Source organism: Megascapheus bottae, chromosome 19, assembly GCF_031878675.1.
Source record: "Megascapheus bottae isolate mThoBot1 chromosome 19, mThoBot2.hap1, whole genome shotgun sequence".
Taxonomy (NCBI): domain Eukaryota; kingdom Metazoa; phylum Chordata; class Mammalia; order Rodentia; family Geomyidae; genus Megascapheus; species Megascapheus bottae.
Window position 1 is genome coordinate 30203694 of NC_143527.1, and position 25973 is coordinate 30229666.

The 25973-nt window shown below is 38.2% G+C and overlaps 1 protein-coding gene and 1 long non-coding RNA gene across 2 annotated transcripts in view; one reads left to right on the forward strand and one right to left on the reverse strand.

The window, feature by feature from the left end:
* Positions 1 to 88: 88 nt before the first annotated feature.
* Positions 89 to 25963, reverse strand: Dsg3 (desmoglein 3). The gene is made up of 17 exons (XM_090353583.1): positions 25916 to 25963; positions 17527 to 17562; positions 16678 to 16809; positions 15885 to 16040; positions 15373 to 15517; positions 14602 to 14768; positions 12862 to 12990; positions 12463 to 12648; positions 10637 to 10908; positions 9889 to 10028; positions 8355 to 8582; positions 6061 to 6309; positions 4626 to 4765; positions 4174 to 4237; positions 2202 to 2449; positions 474 to 781; positions 89 to 377 (listed from the first exon to the last, which is right to left on the reverse strand). Exons 1-17 carry the CDS (start codon positions 25961 to 25963, stop codon positions 89 to 91), a joined length of 2937 nt encoding a protein of 978 aa, XP_090209709.1.
* The window catches only part of LOC150049790 (uncharacterized), a 153430-nt gene continuing 143332 nt past the window's right edge, over positions 15876 to 25973 (forward strand). Inside the window, exon 1 of the long non-coding RNA XR_016538886.1 lies at positions 15876 to 16001. This is a non-coding gene — a long non-coding RNA (uncharacterized LOC150049790). The remainder of the gene's footprint in view (positions 16002 to 25973) is intronic.

Consider the following 25973-nt stretch of genomic DNA (forward strand, 5'->3'; position numbering starts at 1 on the left):
CCCAAAACAGTGAGCTTTACTGTTATTTTAAAGAATTTGGTCCAAATACTACCCAGCTTGGGCCACTGTGTTCTTTTGGCTCAGCTGGTCATAGGTGGGAACAAGGCTCTTCTGAATAGAGCACATGGTGTGACCCTCGCAGTTCGGGTGGAACGCTGGAGAGGGGGCAGATCACCCTTTCTGTCACCCTTACATTTTGTGAGCTAAGGGGATCAAAGACCGCAGCAGCAGGTTGCACAAAGGACCCAGAAGCTGAGTAAGACTCTGTTACCACATAGTTACCATGCAGCAAAGGGTCAGGGATAGTAATGACTGGTTGAACAGATCCAGAAGTGGACAAAGCAGAGGCTCTTTGACTGCCAGGCAGTGTCTGGCACCTATCTGCTCCTGACTGTTGGATATCTACGGGTCGCCCATAGTGATCAACTCCAGAAAGAGCAGAGGCTTTTTGACTGCCAGGCAGAGTCTGGCACCTATCTGCTCTTGACTGCTGGATATCTACCGTTCGCCCATAGTGATCGACTCCAGAACCACTGTCTTTGGAAGGTAGCTGAGCTTGTTTGGCTTCATCGTCAATACCAAGACTAATCTCTGCCAGTTTTTTAAATTTGGGTCCAAGTGAGTCCAAGAAGCTATCATCCAGGTCATCAGCAATAAAACTGCAACAGCCCAGGGAGCCGACGGGAGATCCTGGGACATCATCCATGCCTTCACTATCGTAGATTAACAAGCAGTCATTGGCTTCCTGCACATCTTCTTCTTCGGCACAGGCAAATGCTTTCTAAAGGCAGAAAGTAGACAAAGGAGCATGATAAGAAACATTTACCAAAGGTTCAAATACTGCTCACAGAATTTCTATGAAGGCACAATCTAAAAAAATCAGAAGTAAAGACATACTTTTTATATCAACAATTTTGTTCTTAAATTTGCCTGGGAGCTCAGGAACACAATGGTTGATATTCCAGTAAGATCGAGTCTATTCAAACCTTATGTTTTCGTTCTTGATTTTTATATAGTTTCATCTCCGTTGCAAATGTGCATGATGGCTGGATAGATATTGTCTCCGAGCTAAGTATGAAGCTTTCTGTGTATACTTGACATTGGGTATAGTGAGAGGGAAGTTCTTTACCTGGGCACCACACAGCCCTCACTTAACTAGAGGCTTTCCGTAGACCAGAGCCATTGAAGAAACCTGGTCAATCATCAGAGTCAAAGCCATACCTTAAAATAAGTACTCCTTGTCAGTCTCTTCTCAAATATGGTGTGAGCTTTCATCTTTTCAGACACTATGTCAGAACCAGCGCTACCTAGCGCTGATGCCAAAACTCTACATAGACACTTTCTAAACATACCTTTGATTCCACTAATCTTTGGCCACCAAGCAAGTATCAACAAGCTTCTCTTTCTGCACCCCTGTCCCCTAGCCCATGCTTCCTCTCATCACTAATCTTCAATCTCAATCCTCCTTCTTATTTTTTGGTCATTAATCCAGGGTTTTTTTTTTAAATAATTTTTCCATTAGTCATGGACTACATGGAGAATGCAAAGAATACAATAGCACTCTCAGAAAAAAACATTTACACATGTGCCTTAACATGCATCATCGTGCAGGAAATACAAATAAACAGCATTGTATTCTAAAAAACAGAAGAGTCTGCCCTTTGTTTTTTTCTAGTTGATTGAATGAAGGGCTACTTGCTTTATTCTCTCACTGTTTGATTATCTTCTCAGTTATTTTTTTTTTTGGACCAGTGACCGAGTTTTGATAGCTATGTCAAGTGTTTTGTATTGTTTTGGCAAGAAGAAACTTATTATTGTAATTACTATAATTATTACTGTTTTTTTAAAATATGTTTGTCTGTCCTGGGGCTTGAACTCAGGCCCTGTGCACTGACTCTGAGTTCTTTTGTTCAAGGTTAATGCTCTACCACTTTGAGCCACAGCTCCACTTCTGATTTTCTGGTAGTTAATTGGAGATAAAAGTCTCATGGGCTTTCCTGCCTGGGTTGGCTTCGAACCATAACCTTCAGATCTCAAACTCCTGAATAGCTAGGATTACAGGTGTGAGCCACCAGCACCTGGCTTCCTTGTGATTTAATATGCTGTAGTAAAACAAACCTTAAGACAGAAGTATACAACCCACCCAAAGCATCTCTAATGTAAACAGGGAAACAAAGTCATCAAGTTTGCTATGCATTTACCCGGGAAAAGTAGGAATCTAGGAAATTCATGTTTATGGACCCATCGGCATAGTCCTTCATGGTTCCTCCAGTGGAGCGCCTTGTCCTCATGGTTCCTGACAGCCCGGCTGAGCAGGGGCCAAGTCCCGAAGCCATTCCAAATCCTCCAGCAGCTCCAGATCCAGTGGCTGCTCCTAGCTTGGTGGTTAGTTCCATTCCCGAAGCTCCTTCCATCACTGTTCCACCAGCATATGTGTTGGTGCAAACGTCTAAAAACAGGGAAGAAAATTCTCTCACATCATATGCTGTGATATGAAACAAAAAAGTCTTTGGGCTGGGCACCAGTGGTTTGTGCCAATAATTCTAGCTACTTAGGAGGCTGAGAGCTGAGGATCATAGTTTGAAGCCAGCTCAGAAGGAAAAGTCCAAGAGACTTTAATCTCCAATTAACAAGCAAAGAAACTAAAGTGAAGCTATGGCTCAAAGTTGAGCGCCAACTTGGATCAAAAATGCTAAAGGATGAGTTTGGGCTGTGAATGTAACAGCAAACAAAATCCAATCTTTAATACCCATAAGCAGCTACTATGTAAAGCAATTATTGGGAGAAAATAAAATTATATAGGTAATCACCTCTGAAAATATACTAATAAACATATATAGAAAGAAGGTAATAAACATGTAAAATGAAAATCTCTACTACACAGCCATGGAAACCATGTAGACTAAAGTCTGTATGCTCCTATTAAAAAATAGAATTATAATTGGTCAGTCGTATTGGTTCAGGACATGAACCAGAGAGGAAATCTACAAAATCCTTAATATAGATACCAATTTTCTGTCAGAACATAAAGAACGTTTAATGAATTATGACTATTATGACTATTATATAATTCCATAAATTATATACTACACTTCCATAAATTATATTTTCTCGACTATTCTGAGTATAGTTTGTATTATGTCATTTTACTGGGTGAAGCAAATGATGATTATAATAGTTGCTAAAGGTGGTTATATATTTGGAGAAATCTTCTGCAGAATTTTTCAGCTTGGACATTAAAGACAATCTCTACTGGGCATTTACCCAAACGTCCAGAAACAAGGACAACTTACACTAGCACAACAATGTTCGTTGCAGCACTATTTACCACAGGGAAGATACAGAACCAACCCAGATGCCCCTCAGTACTGAGTGGATCAAGAAGATGTGGTATTTGTACACAATGGAATTCTATGCTGCCATCAGAAAGAATGACATGGCCCCATTTGTAAGGAAATGGAAAGACTTAGAAAAAATCATATTAATTGAGGTAAGCCAGACCCAAAGGAACATAGGCTCAATGGTTTCCCTCATTTGTAATTATTAGTACACACTTAAGACTCTCCTAGCAGAGGATTACAATAGCTAAAAATGTAGGTGCCTACGTTCATATGCGATGAGACCAAATGAAAGGATCCCTAGGATATGGAAATAAGAGCTTTATCTTATGTGGTGGTTGTTCTTAATGTACTATGTTGTTTTTCTTCTCTTTTGTTGTCCTTTGGTTAATCTCATATTTACTGTGTCTGACTTTGTTACCTAGTATATTGTATATATGTTTATTTGTTTATTTGAAACAGGAAAGGGAAGGGGGAAAACAAGATGATCGGGAGGAGGTGGGGGAGAGAAATGGGACAAAACCATGAGAAGGGGTATCAATGTGTGAGAAGTAATGCACCTACTACCTGTAGAATGTAACTGTAACCCTTCTATACATTACCTGGACAATAAAAAAATTGTGGCATCAATGACTAAGTAACTTATCCAGTGGTGGCATGGAATCTACTACTGTACAAGTCTTAGGCCAGCTCTCCTCCATTTTAGTAGTGGTAGCTCCCATCATGTGCACACAATATAAAAAATTATTCCAAGCATCATTTTGAACACTTCTTTTGGACTATTTGTCCTTTAATCCACCATTTGTATTCAAAAGTAAATTTGATGTTTACTCACCAGAGCTTTCTATAAAATCTGCTCCATTGGTTGTGACAGGTGGAACACAGATATTTGTCATTTCCTGCAAATCGTATTAAAAAAAAGAAGTAAATTTCAAAGAGAGTTGGGTTTTAGTGTACTGTATCTGTCATGTGGTCCTTTGCAAATTGCATGATTATAAGCAGGCCAGATTCGAGAGTTGGGTTTTAGTGCACTGTAGCTGTCATGTGGTCCTTTGCAAATCTCACGATTATAAGAAGGCCAGATTCTTGCAGAAATAAATCAGTTTTTAGGATTTTACAACTGAAGAGATAAATTCCTAAAAGGCCTTATGCATTATAGCATTGACTGTCCACTGAGGATCATGGGGAATCTTATTTTTGCACTCCATTACTCTGTTTCTTATCTCAGTACAAATTGTGGCTTTCTCTATCTGATTGCACTAAACAGTTTACAAACTAGACCATTACCTTGTCTTCAGGTTGGGCTCCTTCAATCCCCCACTGATGAATTGTGCCTTCAGAACCATCAGGAACTGGGACAAAACCACCTGTTGCTCCCCCAATGGGACCTGTCCCACAATCACAGGTCAGCAGCAGAAGGGGGGCCACTAGAGAAAGGCGAGGCAGAATGTCAAAGTCAGAACAAAAGAAGAATATTTGAGTCAGCTAGAAATTGCTTGGCTGAACAGTCATCAGTAGCACTACAAAGGTACAGTATTTTACATCTTTAAGGATGTTTCCTCATGAAAGGCAAAACTAATTGCTACAAAATTTAGTAGAAAAAAACAAAATTTAGTAAATGAAGTGCACTAAATTTTCATAGGATTATGAAACTGGAGAAGACAGATGATATTGTTCTGATGTGTGTTGTGTCGTACAGTAGGCGCTGCTTGACAAATGGTAACAGAAATTGCTCAGTTCCTCACTTTGTTGTCTTAATAATGCTGTATTTATTTATACATGTGTGAGGCTTTATATATTGTATCAGGTACAAAAAGAGATGATAATAATTTTATGTTGATAATATTTCACTGATCTGGTCCCTGGTCATTTTTAGTGCTATAGATATAATTAAACAGCAAACTAAGGAGATGATCTTATCAGTGTCTATCAATGAATTCCTTTAAAAATATACTATAAGATTCTCTGCATGAGATTCCCTAAGTCCTTTACTGAAATACTTCTGGCAACTCACTGCCTAATTACAAATAGCCTATCAAATTAGTTCCCATGACTTCTTAAGGTCATATGATTTGTAACTCACAGTAAGCGTTTTCTGGAATTGGTTTATGCTATTACTTTTTAGAAAATTTTTTTCCTATATATAATTCTTAATACTTACATTCTTTTAAAATATTTACTATATTGTATTCAACCAGGGTTTACATAAATGGTGATCCTGTTCCTGGGACTTCTTTAATACTCCTTTTGCTATAGTTTTATTATATTTTTTCCCATGTAAAACATATAACTCTGTAAACTGGATGAAAATCAGGATCAACTTCCCCTTTCGGGTAGAAACTAACATGACTTAAGAGAATTGGTACTATATTTTTTTTCTGAGATCAGAAGCTGAAGCTTTGATGGTCGACTTCAAAACTCATCTTGACCATGAACAGTATGGACTATATGTATAGTCTTCCTCTTGTCTTTCTCTACCTCTTGGTTCTCCTATGGTGCTCTTTCAAAATGTCTATACATTTGCTTTTCTCTGATCGTATTTATTAGCAGCAAGTGGCAAGTTAATCATTTCAGCTTCTTTCTAGGAAATACCATGTCTCTCTAGCTTTGCCTGAAAGAATATTGTGGGTCTTTCCACATTGCACAGATGAGCTTGTGCAGTACAATGTCCTGCAGAAAATGCCGCCTCCACTGACATGGAATGGCACAGTGGCATACTCACACAGCAATAGCAAAAGTCCGAGAAGCATCAGGCCAATGGCAGCAGGCCCCAGTCTCCAAGATGAAGGGATCCTAGGATCTCTGCTTGGGTTTGAACTTCCACAGGCACCCCTTTCATCACACTGACATACTGTCAGAGTCAGGCTCTCGGGAGTCTCACAATGCCTATTCTGATTGTCCATAATCATGAGAGGGACTGAGTATACTCCGGGAGTGAGCTGCTGCTGGCTGCTGAGCAGTGCTGAGGTGTCTGTAGAGAAACAGTCATACAGATTAATAGGATAAGATGGGTTTTGATTTTGGTGGTTTATGTGTGTTAGAGTGTGTGCATGCTACAGGATCAGACCCAGCACTCATACATGTTGGACAAGCATTCAACCACTGAGTTGCATCTCTGGTCCTCTTTGGCTTTTAGAAATCACTGTTATGGATAGCAGATCTGAGGTGGTCTGAGAAATGCTGTGGGCTATAAGAGGTTTGGTTGGGTGTTATCTGTGTATTTTCTGCTTCTCCTTCTCTCTAACACATTCATGCCTATTACTCTTCTTCAGGAAGATTAGTTCTCACTGTTTTTCTCACCAAATAGAATGGCTCCCCTGTCCTGCCTTCCTGGCCTTTCCTGTCTCCTGGATGTCTATAATTTCTCAGTCTCCTGTGGTCCTCTGGTGCCTGCATTCCTTCAGTTCCATGCTCTTGCATTGGAATGATCAACACTCAGCTGCAGCTTTGGCTGTTATCTTACCTGCTCTCTTCAGTTCTCTGAGCTGTGGGTCTGTTGAGTGGGGTTCACAGTGGTAAGTCTGTTGTGTTTCTAACTCCTGAGCATCAATTAGTCTCCACTCATCATTGCTACATGGCTTCTTTCCAAGTGTGATTTCCACAGCAGAGCTGTGTCATTTAAATAATTCTTGACCTCACTATTCCCTTTATCACTGTGCCCTGCCCACCCAGGCCTAGCTTGGTTCTTCTAAGCTAGATCTATACCCTGGCCTAGTCCTCTAATCTTTAGCAGCCTCCTCCTTGGTGATCTCTCTGGTGAACAACTTTGGAGCCTAATGTTATAAGCATGGTTTGGAGACAGACCCTTAACCATGATTAGAAAGACTCAAGTATAGAAGGCTGATCTGAGCACATTTTCCTGGGTGGCTATAGCAGTGGCTGACACCTAAAACCGCCAGGATACCAAGAAACACAGCCATGAGAAGAAGAAAAGTTGGTGCTGACAAGATTTGGGGAAAGTAAGTTTAAAAGGTAGAGAAAATGGAACATGTGCATGATAACAGGAGAAAAGGACTAACTCTTCTCTCTTGATAAGTGGGCTTATGAATTTCAGGCCACCAAGCTCTCAAGGATCCTAGTGACAGACCCTTTGTGGCCCTCCTTCTTCAGAGCTTCAAGTCTGCTGACAGCCCACTTTGTTAAGAAAAGGACATGTAACTGGGTGACAGTGGCTCATGCATGTAATTTTAGCTACTCAAGTAGCTGAGATATAAGAATTATAGTTCAAAGCCAGCCTGGGTAGGAAAGTCTCTGAGACTCTACTCTTCAACGAATCGTTAAAACTAGATGGAAGTACAGCTGTGGCTCAAGACTTAGAGCTCTAACCTTGAGCAAAAAAGTGCAGGGACAGTGTGCCCAGGCCCTGAATTCAAGCCCCAGGAACCTCACAAAAAGAAGAAAAAGCAGCTGGGCACTATGACTCATGCCTGTAATCCTAGCTACTCAGGAAACTGAGATCAAAGGATCAAGGTTCAAAGCCAGCCCCGGCATGTAATGTGAGACTCTTATCTCCAATTAATCACTAGAAAATGGAAAGGGGGCTGAGGCTCAAGGGATAGGGAGGTAGCCTTGAGCTGAAGAGCTCAGTGACAGTGCCCAGGCCCAGAGTTCAAATCCCATGACTCGCCCTCCCCCCCACAAAGAATAAAAAGGAAAAAGTGGAGGAGAAAAAGAAAGGAGCATGTATATGTATATCTAGACGATTATTTGATTATATAGATTCCTGACTCTAATTCTTTTATTCCCTACCACAGATAAAGAAATAAACATATTAAAAACATAAAAATCATTGAATGAACCAGAAAGATAATTACATGGTATGACATCATAACTTTTCTTTTTTCTCTCTTTTAAATGAAAAGGAATTCATACAGTCTAGATCACACTATTGCAAAGATTTTCTTTTTCTTCAATTATTCTTAGAGAGGATCTTTTTGCAAATGAGTTCTCCCATGCTTCGACAGATAGGAGGAAGAGGCACATTTCATTTATGGAAACAAACTGACCCTTACTCACCATTGAGTGTTGTGATACTCCACACAGCTGGCAACTTTACAGGCTGCTCTTCCAGGAAGAATTTATAGGGGCCGCTGTATTTGTCCCTGTCTAGGGTTCCAGCCGAGACAATCACAGAAGGGGATGAGTTGCAAATCACTTGTTTTTCTAAGAATACTGATGGGCAGTTTTCATTATAACCAGGTACTTCCACATATACTGTGCCTGTAGAAGTTTTACCTGTATTTTCTGTAAGAAAACAAAGTAATAAGCTCCCTTCTCATGGAAAAGTTAAGGCTTAAAAAAAAAACACAGTCTTGGGCCCAGAGTTTGGCCTAGTGGTAGAGTGCTTGCCTAACATGCATGAAGATCCAGCTTTGATTCTTCAGTACCACATATATAGAAAAAAGCTGGAAGTGGTGCTGAGGCTCAAGTGGTAGAGCTCTAGCCTTGAGAAAGTCCAAGGACAGGGCTCAGGTCCTGAGCTCAAGCCCAGGACTGGTAAAAAAAAAAAAAAAAGAAAAAAAAAACCTCAGTCCCTTATTATTGTTATTACTTAATTTTAGGACAGGGTCTAAGTAGTTCTAGCTGGCCTCAAATTTTCTGGGCTCAAGTGATTCTCCTGCCTTAGAATCTCCTAGTAGCTGATATTGCTATAGTGCCTTCTATGTTTCTCTTTCTTCTTGACAAGTAAGTGTATGTTCTCATAGAAACAGGAGTCTTTCTCAGGAGTAAAGGGTGTCACCCTATTTCTGTAATATGTAAAAAGCAAGTTGAAACAACTAGATTGGTTGATTATCTCCAATTAGAGGCATTAACTATTAATATCATTGTATAAAAAAATTTACTCCTAAACTTTAAGCCACGGTATTTTGGATAAATAGTTATTTATATTTATTTCCCAAGATGTAAATGTTTATTGGAGGAAGAAAATTTAATGTTGACAGACAATAAATAACAGTAATTTCTCAGAACTGGGTCTTTGATTCATTCCTATTGTTTATGCTTTTGTGGTTATAAATAATTTCCCCCCAAATTGTAACAGTTCTGGTTCTTTTTGTGTATTGCTTCTCTTTTGGTATTTAGGATGGGACATAAATTTATCGTAAGTTGATGAAACATAGGTACCCAATGAATATTATTTGAAAACATTCTAGAAGAGGAAATTTTATGGTTCAATAATATAAATATACATGATGTCTATTAGCAACTCATAAGGGACCGTACATTTAATGTTATTTTTCCTGATGGGCTTTCTGTAGGAATTTTTACTGATATCACAGAATTCCAATAGGAATTCTTTTGGATCAAAATATCTCACTCCTACATAAGTACAGTAACCTATAGGGACTATGCAGAGTCCTCTGTTTCCTAAACCCTCACAAGAAGTTGAAATTCCAAGTCTTTGGGTCTAGATGAACTTACCTCAGACTTGAGGCCCCAAGCCCTTACGATATTGATCTATATTGAGGAATATTATGAAACAATTGCCTGGTGATAAATAAATGCTAATTGGAGCTATATTTTTCAAAAAAATAATTGAAAAGTTTCTTACCATCTATGGCTAGCACCTCAGCAGTAATTGTCTTGTTAACTATAAAAGTAGAGTCTCGGTCAATGTTTTTGACAAATTTGATTTCAGCAGTTTTTGGATCAATAATTAGTAAACCACCATCGTTACGACCCATGACATATCTGTTATATAATAAAAAGAAGTTTCCTTCAAATATAAATTGCCATATATTGCATAAAAATGATTTATTTTATATTTAACACAATTATACTCCAAATTAGACCTTGAAATATGTGCTTACAAAAGGCACTAGAAACTTGATATGACATGGACAAAGCATATATTATAATCCTTATGTACAGTTATCCAAATTTCTTTGTGTAATTAAATAGAATATTTTGAGTCTCGATATAGCCATTACCTTGAATTATGCCCTTATACTTTTGTTTATTTCATATGTATTTTTATTTTAAAATGTTTTATATATTTGTGCTCTTATATTTCTTGTATATATGTATATTCCTTGGGTTTGTTTGTTTTATCTGATTAAATATAATTCTTTGTAAGACTCAGCTGGAAGATTCTGTAAAAGATCTTCCTTAACAGGCTAAGGTACCTGAAGTTTTGCATATGTTACTTTGCTCACAGCACAATATATTCTTGAGCGATCTCCTTCTTTATCTTCATTACCTTTGTATCTCTATTACCATCACTTAACTGTCTATGTTGTAATATCTTATAGATCAAAATTACTCAACAGTTTAATTAGTTGCCATAAAAATAATCCTACCTGACAGACGTGGCAGCTTTTCTGGTTTCCTCATCAATGGCTTGATATGTTCCCAGGATGTATCCAATCAATTTTTTACCACTTATGCCTTTTTGAACAGTGAATGTCTTGGAAGCAGGACGGAATGAGATTCCTTCTTTTACATTTATGACTTGAATTGTGACTGGAGTAGACTGCACTTGGTACTTGGAGATTATTGACTGGTGAAATTCAGCTTTGTTTCGGACGGCAATACTAAACTGCATGCTTTGGGCTTGTTCATAGTCAAGAGCCTAGAGTAAAAATAAAAGTAAAATAAGGGCCAGGAGTTTGGCCTAGTGGTAGAGTGCTTGCCTAGCATGCACGAAGACCCGGGTTCGATTCCTTGGTACCACCTCCATAGAAAAAGCTGGATGTGGTGCTGTGGCTCAAGAGGGAGAGCTTTGGCCTTGAGAAAACTCAAGGACAATGCTCAGGCCCTGAGTTCAATCCCCAGGACTTGCAAAAATAAAATAAAATAAAAATAAAGGTAGAATAAAAATACAGGATGGTGAAGATGTAACTTATGTATCCCTTTATTTCTACAGAGCAAAATGACAATGTCAGTATTACAATGATTCAAAAGCATGATAAGGCTGAGACAGAGAAAACTTAGGTGATTCTTAACTCATGAGACTTTATTTGGGTAACTGATGTTTACAAAGCGAGAACCTCCTTTTTAGACTAACAAAACACTATCACAACATCTTTAGTCTGTGAGGTACAGTGGAAAGATTCCCAATTTGCTTTGACAATACCATTTAAATCTTGGTTTTGGTACTCAAAATCTACGTGACTCAGGGTACAGCAGTTAATTTCTCTGAGCCTTGACTTTCTACTTCTTAGAACAAATTTTACGTCAAAGGTTTCTTGTGAGGGCTGAACCAATTAAGTCCCATGATGCACTGCTCTAAGCTATGGTTACAGCTATGGTTATTCCCAAAATACCCTTTGACTTCATGTGTAGAAATGCCTTTTATGATACAAATAATATGTCCACGTCTAGAGATAAACTATCTTAACATTGTTTTGCAAAAACACTTCTTTATAGCAGTGACTGGATATCCCAATTTCTCATTGAACCATGTGCAGATAGGTTTGCATGATAAGGTTTGACCCTCTCATTAAAGTAGCCCAAATGGTGAGACCTGAGGAATCTCAGATTAACTTTTTTTTGGTCAGGGTAATATAGAAAAGCAATGTTGCTTTTTGTTTTTGTACTCAGTGCTAAAAATATAAATGAAGTAAGAGATCTGGATTTGAGTTTCAACTTGGTAGTTACTGGTTCCAGTGGAAGAGAATGATCTGTAAACAGGTAACTAGAAGATGGAAGGTTAAGGAACTAAGAGATGCTAGAGTCTACTTGTAAAAGTGAGAGATTACGTCTGCTCAGGACAGTAAGGGAAGAGTTCTAAGAGGTTCAGACCTGAGCTGGGTGTGAAGGATGCTGTTGAAAAGTTATCTAGGCAGAAATAAAAGCACTGACAGCGATTGGGGTGGTGGACTGTTGTGAGGAAGGGGAGCTTCATCATGAAAGGCAGCCTGTGATAGCCACCCTGACTGTAGATTAGTCATCAAGGAGAATTTTAAAGCCACAGCATTCAAGGCCTTTCCACACACTGGTGTATTGAACCAAGTTTTCCTACTTTGCCAACATGCAGGAAAAGTGAATTTGATTAAGCCACATAATGGGCTTGCTTTCTTATGCTGAAATATGTATATTTGTGTGTGTGTGTGTGTGTGTGTGTGTGTGTGTGTGTGCATTGACTCCAGGAAGGTATATTTACCAGTGAAGGAAACTCACTTACCTTCACTACTTTCAAGATGCCTTCATTAGTTCTGGGGTCAGTTTCTATTTCGAACCAGTTCCCTTCATTTCCAGAAGTAAAGAAATATACGGCCAGCCAGTTATCTGTGTTTTCTTCATCCCAGTCTGTTACTTTAAATCGAAGTAACTCAGCATTTAAAGTATTTTCCTCAATATGTGCTGAGTACTGAAAAAGAAATAAACAGAACTTAAGACTCGATGCTTAGCTTTTTACCATAAAGGGATAAGATGGATTTTTCAGTGGTATTAGCTATTATGTTTCCAATTACGTATTGCCTTCCTGCTTGCTTCTAAAAATCTTTCAAAAAAAGCTAATTAATTTATTTGTTAAAAACTAACAAGAAAGCACATACCAAACCAGGAGGGATAATGGCTGTACCTGAGAGTCTGTAAGCATTGGGAAGTTATCGTTGACATCTTTCACTTTAATATTACATTCACATTGAGTTGATAGTCCTTCTCCATCTTTGTCTGCACCACTCACAACCAGACGATAGCTGCTAACTTGCTAAATTTGGGGAGAGAACAAAGAGGTAACAAAACGACTATTTTTCCTAGAATATCCACCACTGTTTCTAGGAGTAAGATACATGTGATGTTAGCTCTCCCTGACAAAGGACATGTGTAGGGTCCTGGATGCTGGGATGGGTGTCTTGAAAGGCAAGAACAAGTTTTCTCTTTTGTAAACTTGGGATGGCAAAGATACTTGTTATATTTTTTTAAATAGTGGGCAATGAGCCAAGCACTGGTGGCTCATGCCCATAATCCTAGCTACATAGTTGGTGGGGATCAGAGGATGGAGCTTTGAAGTCAGCCTGGGCAGTTAAGTCCATGAGATGCTTATCTCCAATTAAGCGCCAAAAAGCTGAAAGTGGAGATATGGCTCAAGTGGTAGAGTGCCAGCAAAAATAAAAACTGAAGGAGAGCACCCACGCCCTGAGTTTAAGGCTGAGGGCTGGTATCTCTCATGTCTCCCACACACACTCACACACAAAATAATGATTATCTAGAATTGATTGAGGATTGGTGTAAAGAACTCTTCTGCTCAGCTATTGGGAAAAAATAATATGTGGTTGCTTGTGCTAATGGAGATAGATGGCAATGATAGGGAGTGGTAGGGAGAAGAGAATGTAATGGAAGAAGGAAAAGAAACCATTTTAAAAATGAATATTGGGGCTGGGAGTGTGGCCCAGTGGTAGAGTGCTTGCCTAGCATGCACGAAGACCTGGGTTTTATTGTTGGGTACCACATACATAGAAAGAAGCCAGAAGTGGTACTTTGGCTCAAGTGGTAGAGCTCTAGCCTTGAGAAAGCCCAAGAACAGTGCTCAGGCCCTTTCCAAGCCTCCTTGGGGTGTTTAAGCCCCAAGACTGGCAAAAAGGCTTTGTATTAGAGAGATTTCTTCCTTCTGTGACACTGTTCAAAATACATCATAAACTAACACGTTGAAGTGAAACCTCTTTGTACAACTACTTAAAGAAAAAAAAGAATAAAATAAAAAGGAAGCACCTTTGTACAAAGGAGTTTAAATATACTAAAAATTGTAAAAGATAATAAAAAACATAAAAAAAGAAATCTCTAGAGCTGGGTGCTGGTGGTTCATACCTGTAATCTTAGCTACTCAAGAGGTTGAACTCTGAGGATTGCGATTCACATATAGCCTGGAGAAGAAAGTCGGTGAGATTCTTATCTCCAACTAACCACTGAAAGAAAACTGGAAGTGAAGTGGTGGCTCAAGCAGTGGAATGTCAACCTTGAGCAAAAAAAGCTCAGGGACAGTGTCCAGGCCCTGAGTTCAAGCCCCATGATCACCACGACCAATAACAACAAAAAGAAATCTCTTCCTCCTTGTAAGAAACATCCTTGCCTCTGTTACCTGAAGAACTCATTACACCTTAGTATCTCCTTTCAACCTTCCACTAGTAACGTGTAGGGTACAGTGGTTTTGCAGGTTGCAGGCCTAAGGACTCCCCCATCACAATCAATGAGCACAAGAAAGCAGAGTTTCCCTAGATGGGTTCTTTCCTGCTTTTGTTCTCAGGTAAAGTGGAAACTCCTCTTTGGAGTTTCTTATCACCAAATGCTGCCATTTCAAATGCTTCCTTGGGATTTGCTTTACCTCCCGATCAAGTGAGCTGGTCAGGGAGCGGACTTCGCCAGTGTTCCTGCTTATGAGAAACATGGGCATGCCGCCGGGCTCCTGGGAGATGATCTTGAAAGCAATTTTCGAGTTCAAATGGTTTGGTTCATCTGCATCAGTGGCATTTAGTATCATCACCAGTGAGTCTAGGAACACAGAAAAATGTTTGCTGAAGAATGTGTAAAGATTGACATGGTATTCATGTTAAGCACTGGATCAAGTTTGGGAGTAAATGTTTTTTCTTAAATGTCTTCCAGCTAGCTAGCTATGTTTACAGATACCATGGGTAGCACTGTATTTTCCCTCAGTCTTTTCAACCAGATACAACTGGAAAACTTCTGCATAAAAATCCGTCAGCTTTCCTTAAACCTTGCTGTAGGGAGATTTGATTTATGCCTTTGATGTTCTTCTAATGATCCTCTTTTTCAAAAGATATGAGTCTATGTATATGTCTCTATCTGTTTTATTCTTTAAAACACTGCAGTCCCTCATCCAGGCTATTTAAGGGCTTCTCTTCAAGAGCTTTGCAATGGCTTCATGCAGCTTGTATATAGACAGAACAAGGTACTACTCATTTAGTAATAAAACTATAAAGCAGACACACCATGTGAACAGTTTACAAATTTTAGAAAGGAAAATAAATTACATTATCTTCATGGTTTTTTGAAGAAACGAATGGATAGGCTGTAATTAATATTTGTAATTAAAAACTAGATGAATCAGAGGTGGTAGGTGCCTAAAAAGACTTACTTGAAGCACTGTTCTCTTCTATTTCCCCCATGAATATGGTCTGGGAAAACACTGGAGGATTGTCATTGACATCTAAAATTCGGACTGTTAGTATAAGTGGTCTCTCTACATCTTGTCCCAAAGCATTTAGTGCTCGACATGTAATCTAGAATCAAAGGGGAAAAGTTAATCACCACTGCATAAACTAAGTATGCAAATTATTTAAATTCTGCTGGCATATACAACATAGAGCTTTTGTGCAAAGAATAAAATTACTCCCCACAAAAGCCAGGTAAAGTTACTTGTTACTAGGGAAGTTGTCCCTTCTTCTAGGCTGATGCATCTCATACCAGATGAAGCTCTTGGCAAGCTGTGTGCTGGTTCCAGGCCCTCTTTTGTGTACTTTCAGAAGTCCTGAACATCCTCAAAAGCTCTCTGTAGAACTGACTCATGTACTCCTTTCTCTTTTGAATTCACCAGTTTTCCCCCATCCCTCGCCAGCATCATGGAGCCCAAAGAAGATACAGACTTACCAGGAAGCTTGGGGTTACTTCTCGATCAACTATGGCTGTGATATTAATATCACCAGTGTTTGGATCAACGACAAAGATTCCAAAAGGAGGCTGATCAATTCCTACTCCAGAAATGCGGTAGGTGATTCTCTGGGTTGCTTGGAAATCTGAAGTGATCTGTAACCAAAGATATCTACTGTGATTCTCACCCAGGTGCCTCCACCTCCAGACTCTAAAGTTACCTGTTCACTTGATTGAATTTTTCTTACACTGTGTCCCTGCCTTTCCTTCCAATTCTCAGTCCACCAAGTTGCTAGACTTACAGGCATGCCGTGTTTGGCAAAATTGGCTAATATTTCTTAGTTCCATTTGATAACTCTAGAGGCTACTATTCCTCTGTCTTAACTTTTCACTGTGATAATGCTATCATGGTATTTTTTGGTCTTTTGTTCTATGGCCTTTCCTATCTGTATTTTGGTAATTGGAATTATTGTCTTGTTGTTGTTATTATTATTATTATTATTATTATTATTATTATTATTATTATTATTATTTGCTAGTCCTGGGGCTTGAACTAAGGGCCTGAGCACTCTCCTTGAGCTTTCCCGAAGCTAGAGCTCTACCCCTAGGGCCACAACACCACTTCTGGCTTTTTTCTGTGTATGTTGTACTGAGGTATCAAACCTAGGGCTTCGTGCATACTGGGAAAGCACTCTATCACTAAGCTCCACTGTCTTATTTTTTTTTGACTGACAAGCAGTTCATTCATTTTAAAAACCCGCAATGCTCCTGCGAGTAGATATGATTTATTTACCTTGGCAATTGGGTTTCTTTTAGAGTTGTCTTCTCTTTCTCTGCAGGGTTTTGCAAATTTCACCCATTCTCGTTTGTATCTTTTTTTGGCTTGCTGCATTGCTGTTTCATCTTTTCCATGTTGTCCTTTTGTCTTATGTGAAAAAGACATCTTATTATGCACATGAATGACAACTTTAGCTAAGAATATTCTTTATAGACACCTGTGTTGAGAGCTCTATGATTCAAGATATGCAAGGTGGGCTCTGACACTTTGTCAAGGAAAGCATAATATAAATATTGAAAATCATTATGAAGTTGTATACATTTTTATTTTGCCAGAACTGGGGTGTGAATCCAGGGTCTTGTATGTGGTCAATTTACTTGCTCTACTGGTGCTTTTCCACAGATTGGAGGCCTGGCTTTTTGCTGGTTATATTGAGGAAGGAGTATTTCTGGGCTTTTTTTTTCTGGGGTGTCATTGTACCTCAATCTAGAACATCTCAACCACTTTAGTAGTTAGGATTATAGGACTAAACCAGTGGCACCAGCTAAAGCTGTATAATTTATAACATTAGCATTTAATCATATTTTATATTTCTTTTATATACTCTACAATATCTTAACTATTCTGGGCATGTACTATTTGATCTGTTAATTTGGTTAAAGTAAGAAAGAATGCATGAGATAAATTATACTAAATTTCTCGTCATTGTTTTATAAATATTATTAGATTAGTTGAATTTCAATTTCATGTTTTATCTTCAAATTGTTAGGTAATTTTAAACATTAAACATTTATTTTCCCTAAATATAATTTTGATATTGAAAACTAAGGTTCTTTAATTATAAAAATATATTTTGTACTTTACCTCTACTTGAAATTCTCCATGAACCAACATGAATACCTGTGGATATTTAAGTAGAATCAGATTACAAATGAGTTCTTCAAGGAAGTGGTAGCAAACAGTCCATTAAATGGAACTAAATGGAATAAAAATGGCTAAGACCTCCATTTTTCCAAGCTCATCCAGATCTTTCTTTTGTATTGCTTTTCCTTCTTGTTCCTAACTAAACACATTCCCCTTTCCTCTTAAATCTAACTCTTCCATGAAACTGTCCTGACTGAAATTCCTTTCCTGAGTTTGTACAGCTCCTATTCTGTATCATGCAATTGAGTCTGTGATGGTTTTCCATGACGTATTTTTCTTTATCATTTTAGATGCATTAGAGTGTTTCTTTACCCTGCCCAATGAGTTGTACACTCTCTAAGTCAGTGCTTTTATTTTATTTTATTTTATTTTTGGTGGTTGTTATTCTTTTCCTCAGGAGGGAGCAATCAGGTTCTGATCCATCAATCGTGTGATCTGGAGGGAATTTGGAAGCAAAATGATTGTGGACAATAAAAGAGTAATAATAGTAGTTGATTATGTAGTAAATGATTTCTACTAGTTTTCATTAGTAGGGCTTTGCATTTATCTTGTTTAATATATCTGAAGGAAATTTAATTGTTATAACCTCAGTTCTATGGCTGAGAGAATGGATACACAAGAGAACAAATACGTTGCCAAGCTAAGAAATCCTGGGAGAGCCAGGATTTCAACCTTTGCAGCCTGACTTAGGGGCGCATATATTTCCATGCCACTGGATTCCCACCAGGCTGGCAAAAACGATTAGGGAAAAGAAAACCCAACAACCCTGGTAGTGGGAAGTGAGTTATAGGACAGATTAGATTTGTATTTGTCTACAGGTTGGAGTTGCTCTGGAAACAATGCAGACTTATTACATTGTTTATTTTCAAAGAGCATAATGAATAGGCAAATACTGCTTTGAACCAAAGCAGTAATTATGTCAGACACAGGAGGTCAGGAACTTTTCAGTTAGAAAACATGGCAGCTGCTGAAGTTCCTGTTTGAAAGTGTGTGCTCAAATTGTCACCATTCTAACATGTTTCAAAATGACTTTACAACATCACTACTTTTGATTAGGTAATCTCATGAGTTACTTATGGGAGAAAAGACTGGAGCAAGGCACTAATTGAACAATTCCTTTTTCAGATCATAGGAACAACTCAGCCACACCTGAGGGGAGGGATGGGCCAGGTGTGCTTTACTTTACAGGAAAACTGAACTCATCCAGAAAATATGAATCATGTTTGTACTAGCTCTGGAGAACATGAGTTTTCCAATAGACATTGAAGCACAATTTCTAGTTTCCTGGGATGCAATTAGAAATGACGGAGAATTAACATAGACAATTGCTTCCCCCCCTAATTATGTTATAGAAACAGAGTCCTTGAAAAGTTATTCATTCTGTGGGGACAAAAACATGAGAAGGGGTATGAGAACATATGCACCTAATACCTGGCAAATGTAACTGTAACCCCTCTATACATTACACTGACAATAAAAGAAAAATTACTCATTCTACATCTTTCCTCTTTCCTGTCTTTTTTTCTTTGCCAGTCCTGGGGCTTAAACTCAGGGCCTGGGCACTGTCCTTGGACACTTTTTGCTCAGGGCTAGTGCTCTGCCACTTGAGCCACAGTCCCACTTCTGGCTTTTTCTGTGTATGTGCTACCAAGGAATCAAACCCAGGGCTTTATGCATGCTAGGCAAGCACTCTATCACTAGGGCACACTCCTGGGACTTTCCTGTCTTTTTTAAAAATAAAAGTCAGTCCACCAAAAATGCTATTTAATTTTAGAAATTGTGAAAATACATGTTTCTGCATTCTTGCAGGAATATGAGTACTCATGCAATAGTTACTTACATTAGTCAATTTGCTATCAAAATTATATTGATCATTTCAAGCAAATTAAAAATTTTAACATAAATAAATTATATCAGTTTGTTACACATAATACATTGTTTCGAAATGTGTATACATTGTGGAATTGACCAATTGATACTTAAATAATAGTCTGGACAGCCCATATCTTAAGAATTTCTGTATTTTTGTTCCCCTTGCTCTTGTTTCCAGATTATTGGTACTTTTTTTTCTTTGAGGGGGAGGAGTACAAGGTCTTGTTGTGAAATAGTTGAGGCTGGCCTCAAACTCTTGATCTTCCTGTCTCAGTCTCTCCAGTGATGTGCCATGCCTGGTATAGCTTATACATTTTGATTGTCCATTTTGAAAGTGTTGACAAAGTCAAATTACATTGGAATAGGTAGGGATTAGAGATATTAGACTAAAACCAAATCTGACTTTACTTATAAGGAAGCACATGAAATAAAGCAATCTGACAGTCATATGCCCCACTTGGTAGTAAAAGTAAAGTTGATTTTCCTATGGAATATATTAGATATTCAGCAAATGCAATTTAAGGATATAGGTAGCAAAATTGACAAAATGTAATAATCTGTGTAATTTCACTTGGTTCAGCTGGGATTTATTTTTTATTTTTTTATTTTTTTTGCCAGTCATGGGCTTGAGCTCAGGGCTTGAGCAGTGTCCTTAGACTTTTTTCAAGTCTAGAGCTCTACCACTTGAGCCTCAGCACTACTTCCAGCTTTTTTTTTTTTCCCTATGTATGTGGTATCAAGGAATCGAGTGCATGATAGGTAAGCACACTACACTAAGCCAAACTCGCAGCTTTCAGCTGGGATTTTGATTAATGTTACCCCAAACATTAGGATAGAAAGGAAAGTATTAGACAATTTAGGGATTGTCCAGTTGCCTGCCCCAAGACCATTCTTCCCTTTTCTAGAATGGATACAGGGTGGGTTGTGCTCATTCTCCTTCAGAAAATTCAGAGGCTGCACTGTCAAGGAAGTAAAAAAATCATATCATGAAAAAATATATATTAGTAGTTTTGCTCCTGTAGTTGATCTGATCTAATTATCCAATAGATAGGTCAGGTCAGAACACAGACGCCCTTCAATATATGTTGGATGAATAAATTAGATGAGTTGTTTTTCTTTTTTTATTTCTTTCTATGAGATGCTCATTTGCTTACAATAGAATCATGTTCTGATAATTCCATCATAAACTGAAAATACTGTCAAGTTGAATATGCACTAAGTATATCTAACCTACTAAAATCATAGTTTAGCTTACAGTACTTACAACTGTACCTTAGCCTACATTTGGGGAACCATCTCACATAAGTCTGTGTCATAATGAAGAATGACCACTTTTGGTAATTTACTGAATTCTTCACTGAAAGTGAAGAGCAGATGGTGATATGGATATGCTTTATTACCAGTGTAAGAACTCAGAGTCACAAGTCAGGCCCATCTGTACTGAATTTTTAAGAGCCATCAAACATTATGGTAAACTTTGAATTCATCGAGGCAAATTCTTTAATTAACCAAAATGTTATATATTTGATTACTTAGAAAGTATTATTTAATAACTAATTTGTAGCATAAAGACAATTAATATAATGGTTTGGTAGAGATGTAAAGAAGACGTCCTTGCTTATCCACAAATGTTTCCTTTAAATGCTATGTCAGCTTCAGTCAAACCTGGTAATACTACACTGGACTCTATCACACATAACTGTAGAACAATACTTAATTCTTCCATCTCCCCAATATATCCCCTACTTAGAGTTTTGTTGTGTGCATTGAACAAATTAGCAGGTTTAAAACATTAGAGATGAGCCCTGGCCCTAGCAACTGCTTAATAGATTATTTTAGAGTCCTGCGGATATAAAATCACATCATCTTCAAGTAGGGATAATTTGACTTCTCAGTTTGAGTCCCTTTTATATCTTTCTTTGTGGTATTACACATTTTGATTTATGTTTATTAAATCATTCTTGCATCTCCAGGCAATTCACAGACAGTTTAAGAAAATTGTATCAGGAAGCTGAAATAAGATTGTGGAATAATGAAAGGGGATGGATGAATAAAAGTGACAACAAGGGTCGGGAGTTTGGCCAAGTGGTAAAGTGCTTGCCTTGCATGCATGAAGCCCTGGGTTCAATTCCTCGGTGCCACATATACAGAAAAGGCTGGAAGTGGTGCTGTGGCTTAAGAAAAAAGTGAGTCTATGAGATTCAATTCTTCATCACATAGCAAGCAATTGGTTATGTAATTGCTGTATAATGAACTTCTCAAAGGCAAGCTCTTACCTCCAACTCTTTACTGGAAAGGAAGGAGCAGAGACTAAGAGGTTGATGAGAAAACACAGGAACACTGCCTGAGTGTTCCAGTTATAGATGAGAACCAGTTTCAGGTATGAAGCAAGTGGGAGTGCTAATTGGTAGAAGTAATTACATCTTCCCTCTCTGCTGCCCAAGTCAGGCAAGGCTGGGCAGTACCCCTTGGCAGGATATCCTGACTTTAGCATCTTAGTTTTTTCAGGTGTTCTGTAGGATACTTATCTTCAAGTATTTATTAGTACTGGAAACAAGTGTCTCATTGATAAGAGAAAATACTTCAAGGATGTTTATTTTCTTAAAGTAGACCATTTAGCCTATAACCATTTCCTGAAAATTTTATTTTGGGATGTTCTATAAAAAGTCAAATGAAAACAGTTCTGCTATATTTAGAATATGGTCTACTCACAAGTAGCTATTTAAACTTCCTTCTCCCCATCTACTAACTTAAAAATTATGTCAAAAATATGAGTTTCTGGCCAGGAGTTTGGCTTAGTGTTAGAGTTCTTGCCTAGTATGCATGAAGATCCAGGTTCGACTCCTTGGTACCACATACATAGGAAAAACCTGAAGTGGTGGTGTGGCTCACGTGGTAGAGCTCTAGACTTGAGGAAAGCCCAAGGACAGTGCTCAGGCCCTGAGTTCAAGCCTTGAGACTAGCAAAAAATATTATGACTTTTAAGGGCAGGAGTGTTGCCTACTGGTATAGTGCCTGCCTAGCATGCACCAAGCCCTACGTTCAATTCCTCAATACTACATACAAAGAAAAAGCCAGAAGTGGTGCTGTGGTTCAAGGGCAGAGTGTTAGCCTTGAGAAAGCTCAAGGACAGTGCCCTCACCCTCAGTTCAAACTCTAGGACTGGGAATAATAATAATAATAATAATAATAATAATATATGAGTTTCAAACATCCCTATGTATTTTATAACAAATAAAGTTTTATATAAAATAGTAGTACGAAATCACATAGTTCATTGTTCAAATACTTCTAGAGGCTGTTACATGAAAAATGTGTTTGGGGTTTTGTTAATTGTAAAACATTAAATGATTTTCTTTAAAGACAAATTGCTTTCAAAATGTTAAATACTTCAAGATTTTTTTCAGCTACAAGTCTTTTGCTAAATACGTTTTTTTTTCCTGCAGTGTGAAAATGAAACTGGTAAGTATTCCCTGTGCTTTTTCTTTTGAAGAACTATTTAGAAGCTTCAATTGTTGAAATTTTAAGAAAATTTCCCAGTCTGCAAAAGCTGTTATTTTTCTACACCCACCATTATATTCATTTAAAAGTAATAACTTATTACTTTTTGATATATTATGCCTCAAGAAAAGTATAGATCATTTCTTGATCTATTAAAAACTGATATGGGTGGTTGTGTAAGAGCAAGGCACAATATTGAGAAGTAATCAAGAACCAAGCCATGCACCAGACATTTATCCTTGTATCCCAGCTATCCAAGAGATGGAAGGGTCCATGTTCAAAGCTAGCCTGGGAAGGAAAGTCTGCTTGTGAGACTCTGGTCTCCAATTAACTGCCAAAAATCCAGGAGTAGAGGTATGACTCAAGTGGTGGACTGTTAGCCTTGAGGAAAAAAAAAAACTCAGGGACAGTACTCAATCCTTGAATTCAAGCCCTAGGACAGGCATGAAAAAATCACCACATCATAGACATATATGATAAGTATCAGGATCTTACAAACTATATTTTTCAAAAAAGTTTTTATTTTTGCATGAATTGATGTTTCATTCTCACAATGGGCATTTCAAGGACGCAAGGGCTGGTGTACAATTATTCTTCCTTGAGCCACCAGGCTTTGAGTGAGTCAATGGTGCAGTTATAGATTTAAGTCCATGGCTTTTCTATGATATGTTATTTTACTGAGCAACCCTTGTGTGGTCATTGGATGATGGAATTACTTCAAAACCTTCAGACACATCTTATAGCTTTCAAACTCCACACTTTAACAAAAGAAGTGCATTTCCATGAATGCTCCTGAGAACATTGCCTCCCCACCCCCCCCAACCACGTCATTTCAAAACCACGCGGATCTGGGTGGCTCTCCATTTCTGAAAGGATTCCATTGGCCTTTCACAAAACACAGAACGGACTGTTCAGTTTCACCCCCCTCATCATCTTTCCTTTTCATGTCTAAATTCTCCAATACAAACTTTCATTCCAGTTAAACCAGTGGTTCATTGTCTCTAAGCACACACCATAATTATATCTGTCTTTGCTAGTGTTGGTCTGACAATCAGAGACCTTTCCTTCTGCCCATCTGTACTCATCAGATCTCAAATCGCACTGAGTCCAGAGAGTTTTATTTACTTACCTCACTCCTGACTAACACAGGCTTCAATTAATAATGTTAATTGCTGACCAGCATTGTCTAACAGAAATATAAAAGAGAAGTAAAGGGTGGTGATGGAGAATGTCTCAAAGCGAAAGTCCCCTTAAGTCATGGCGACCAAATCCCATGTCTATATAAAAACATGATTCTAATGCTCTTTGGTTATATGACCTCCAACTTCCTGAGCTTGGACATGGTCGTGGGTGTGGATAAGCTGCCGGTAGTTCAGAACTTTCTCTTCTGGAAAGTTAAGAATAGAAATAGAGCTATCACCTTTCTCTGTAATATTCTTGGGTCAAGTAAGTTCACTTGATAAGCAAAACAGTTACAGTTTTCAGTTTCCTGAAAGACAGAAGTTTCTGGAAGAGATAGTCATGTCCTATTTGTGTACTGTCTCTTGAAGGTAGGATGTGAAATTCTGCCACCTAAAGCTGCCTATCTTCACCTTAGTCTTCAGAAACTTCAGTTTTCGGGAAGTTTTTGAGATTTGTTTTCCTAAAGCCTGTTTATTGCAGTGTTTAAGATAAGGCATCCAGGTAAACTGATGTTTTGCCAACTAAGTTTATCACTGACAATATGAGAATCACCAGGAGGATTTTTTTTTGTGTGTGTGTGGGGGGGTCATGGAGTTTGAACTCAGCCTGAGCACTGTACCTGGCTCTTCAGCTCAAGGCTACTGCCCTACCCCTGGGAGTTGTCCCTGAGCTCTTCAGCTCAAGGCTACCACCCTACCCTTGGGCCTAGCCTCACTTCCCGTTGTCTAGAGGTTAATTGGAGACAAGAGTCTCAGATCCTTTTTTGACTGGGCTGGCTTTGAACCTTGATCCTCAGATCACAGCCTCCTGAGTAGCTAGGATTACAGGCGTGAGCCACTGAGCTCAGCTTAGGAGGATTTTTAAAAAGTATTCATTTATGGTATTTAATAGGTTGAAAATCTTCATATAGAGTGGAGTAACATCGTGGTATGTATTTCCTTAGTAATGTTGAAAACATGAAGGTAGAAACTAGAATGTGACATCAGGTGCTTCAGATGCTACTTTTAGATCTATGTCTGCACAGCTATTCTAATTGACAGAAGAATTAACTCTTTTGAAAAATGTCTTATAACAGATTTTGTGCATTCTTCTTTACGCTTCCACTTCAAAGCTTGGTTATAATTTGCACATGATACACATAAAAAGTATTTTCTTAATGTACCTCTTGGACTTTTCTAGAGTTACAATTGCTTTGATCTTGCTTCAGCGGGCTGACTGCCTTAAAACATGTCAGGTATCAAGACCAGACATGCAGAGGTGTTAGCTATACCTTTAACAAGAGACATGTAATCATGGAAAATACAGGTAGTTCTTTCTTAAGTGTTTCAGCTTGAGTGTTAAAAAAAATGAATAGCAGCATTACTTTGAAGAAAATGAAAGGGTTGTGGGAAAAAGAATCAGAGATTAAAATTGCTTAATTTGTTAATTAAAGTAAAATGATTATGTAGGAATCCAGTACTTTCAGGCTTGTTTTTCTTTGAGAAATCTGCGATAGGGGAGAACGACGGAAGGATGACGCTGATTGAGCTACATTGTACTCATAAATTGACATGGTGAATTGAAACCATTTGGTACAACTAGATATAATAAAAATAATCAAGAAAAGAGAACTGAAAGAGAACACTGGAAATCTTTACAACTTGGTTTCATATCTATACTTCTGCTGTATTCCTTTTGGAATTTGTAACAGGGATCTGGCAACCAAATCTAATATTTTCTAACAAGGAAGGAAACAGGGAAAGTATGTGCTTATTAGAAAGAAGACAGGACTTACAGTTAAGATGACCAGAGCTCCCGTGGTTCTGGGCAAGAGCCAAGTCATTTTCTTTGGT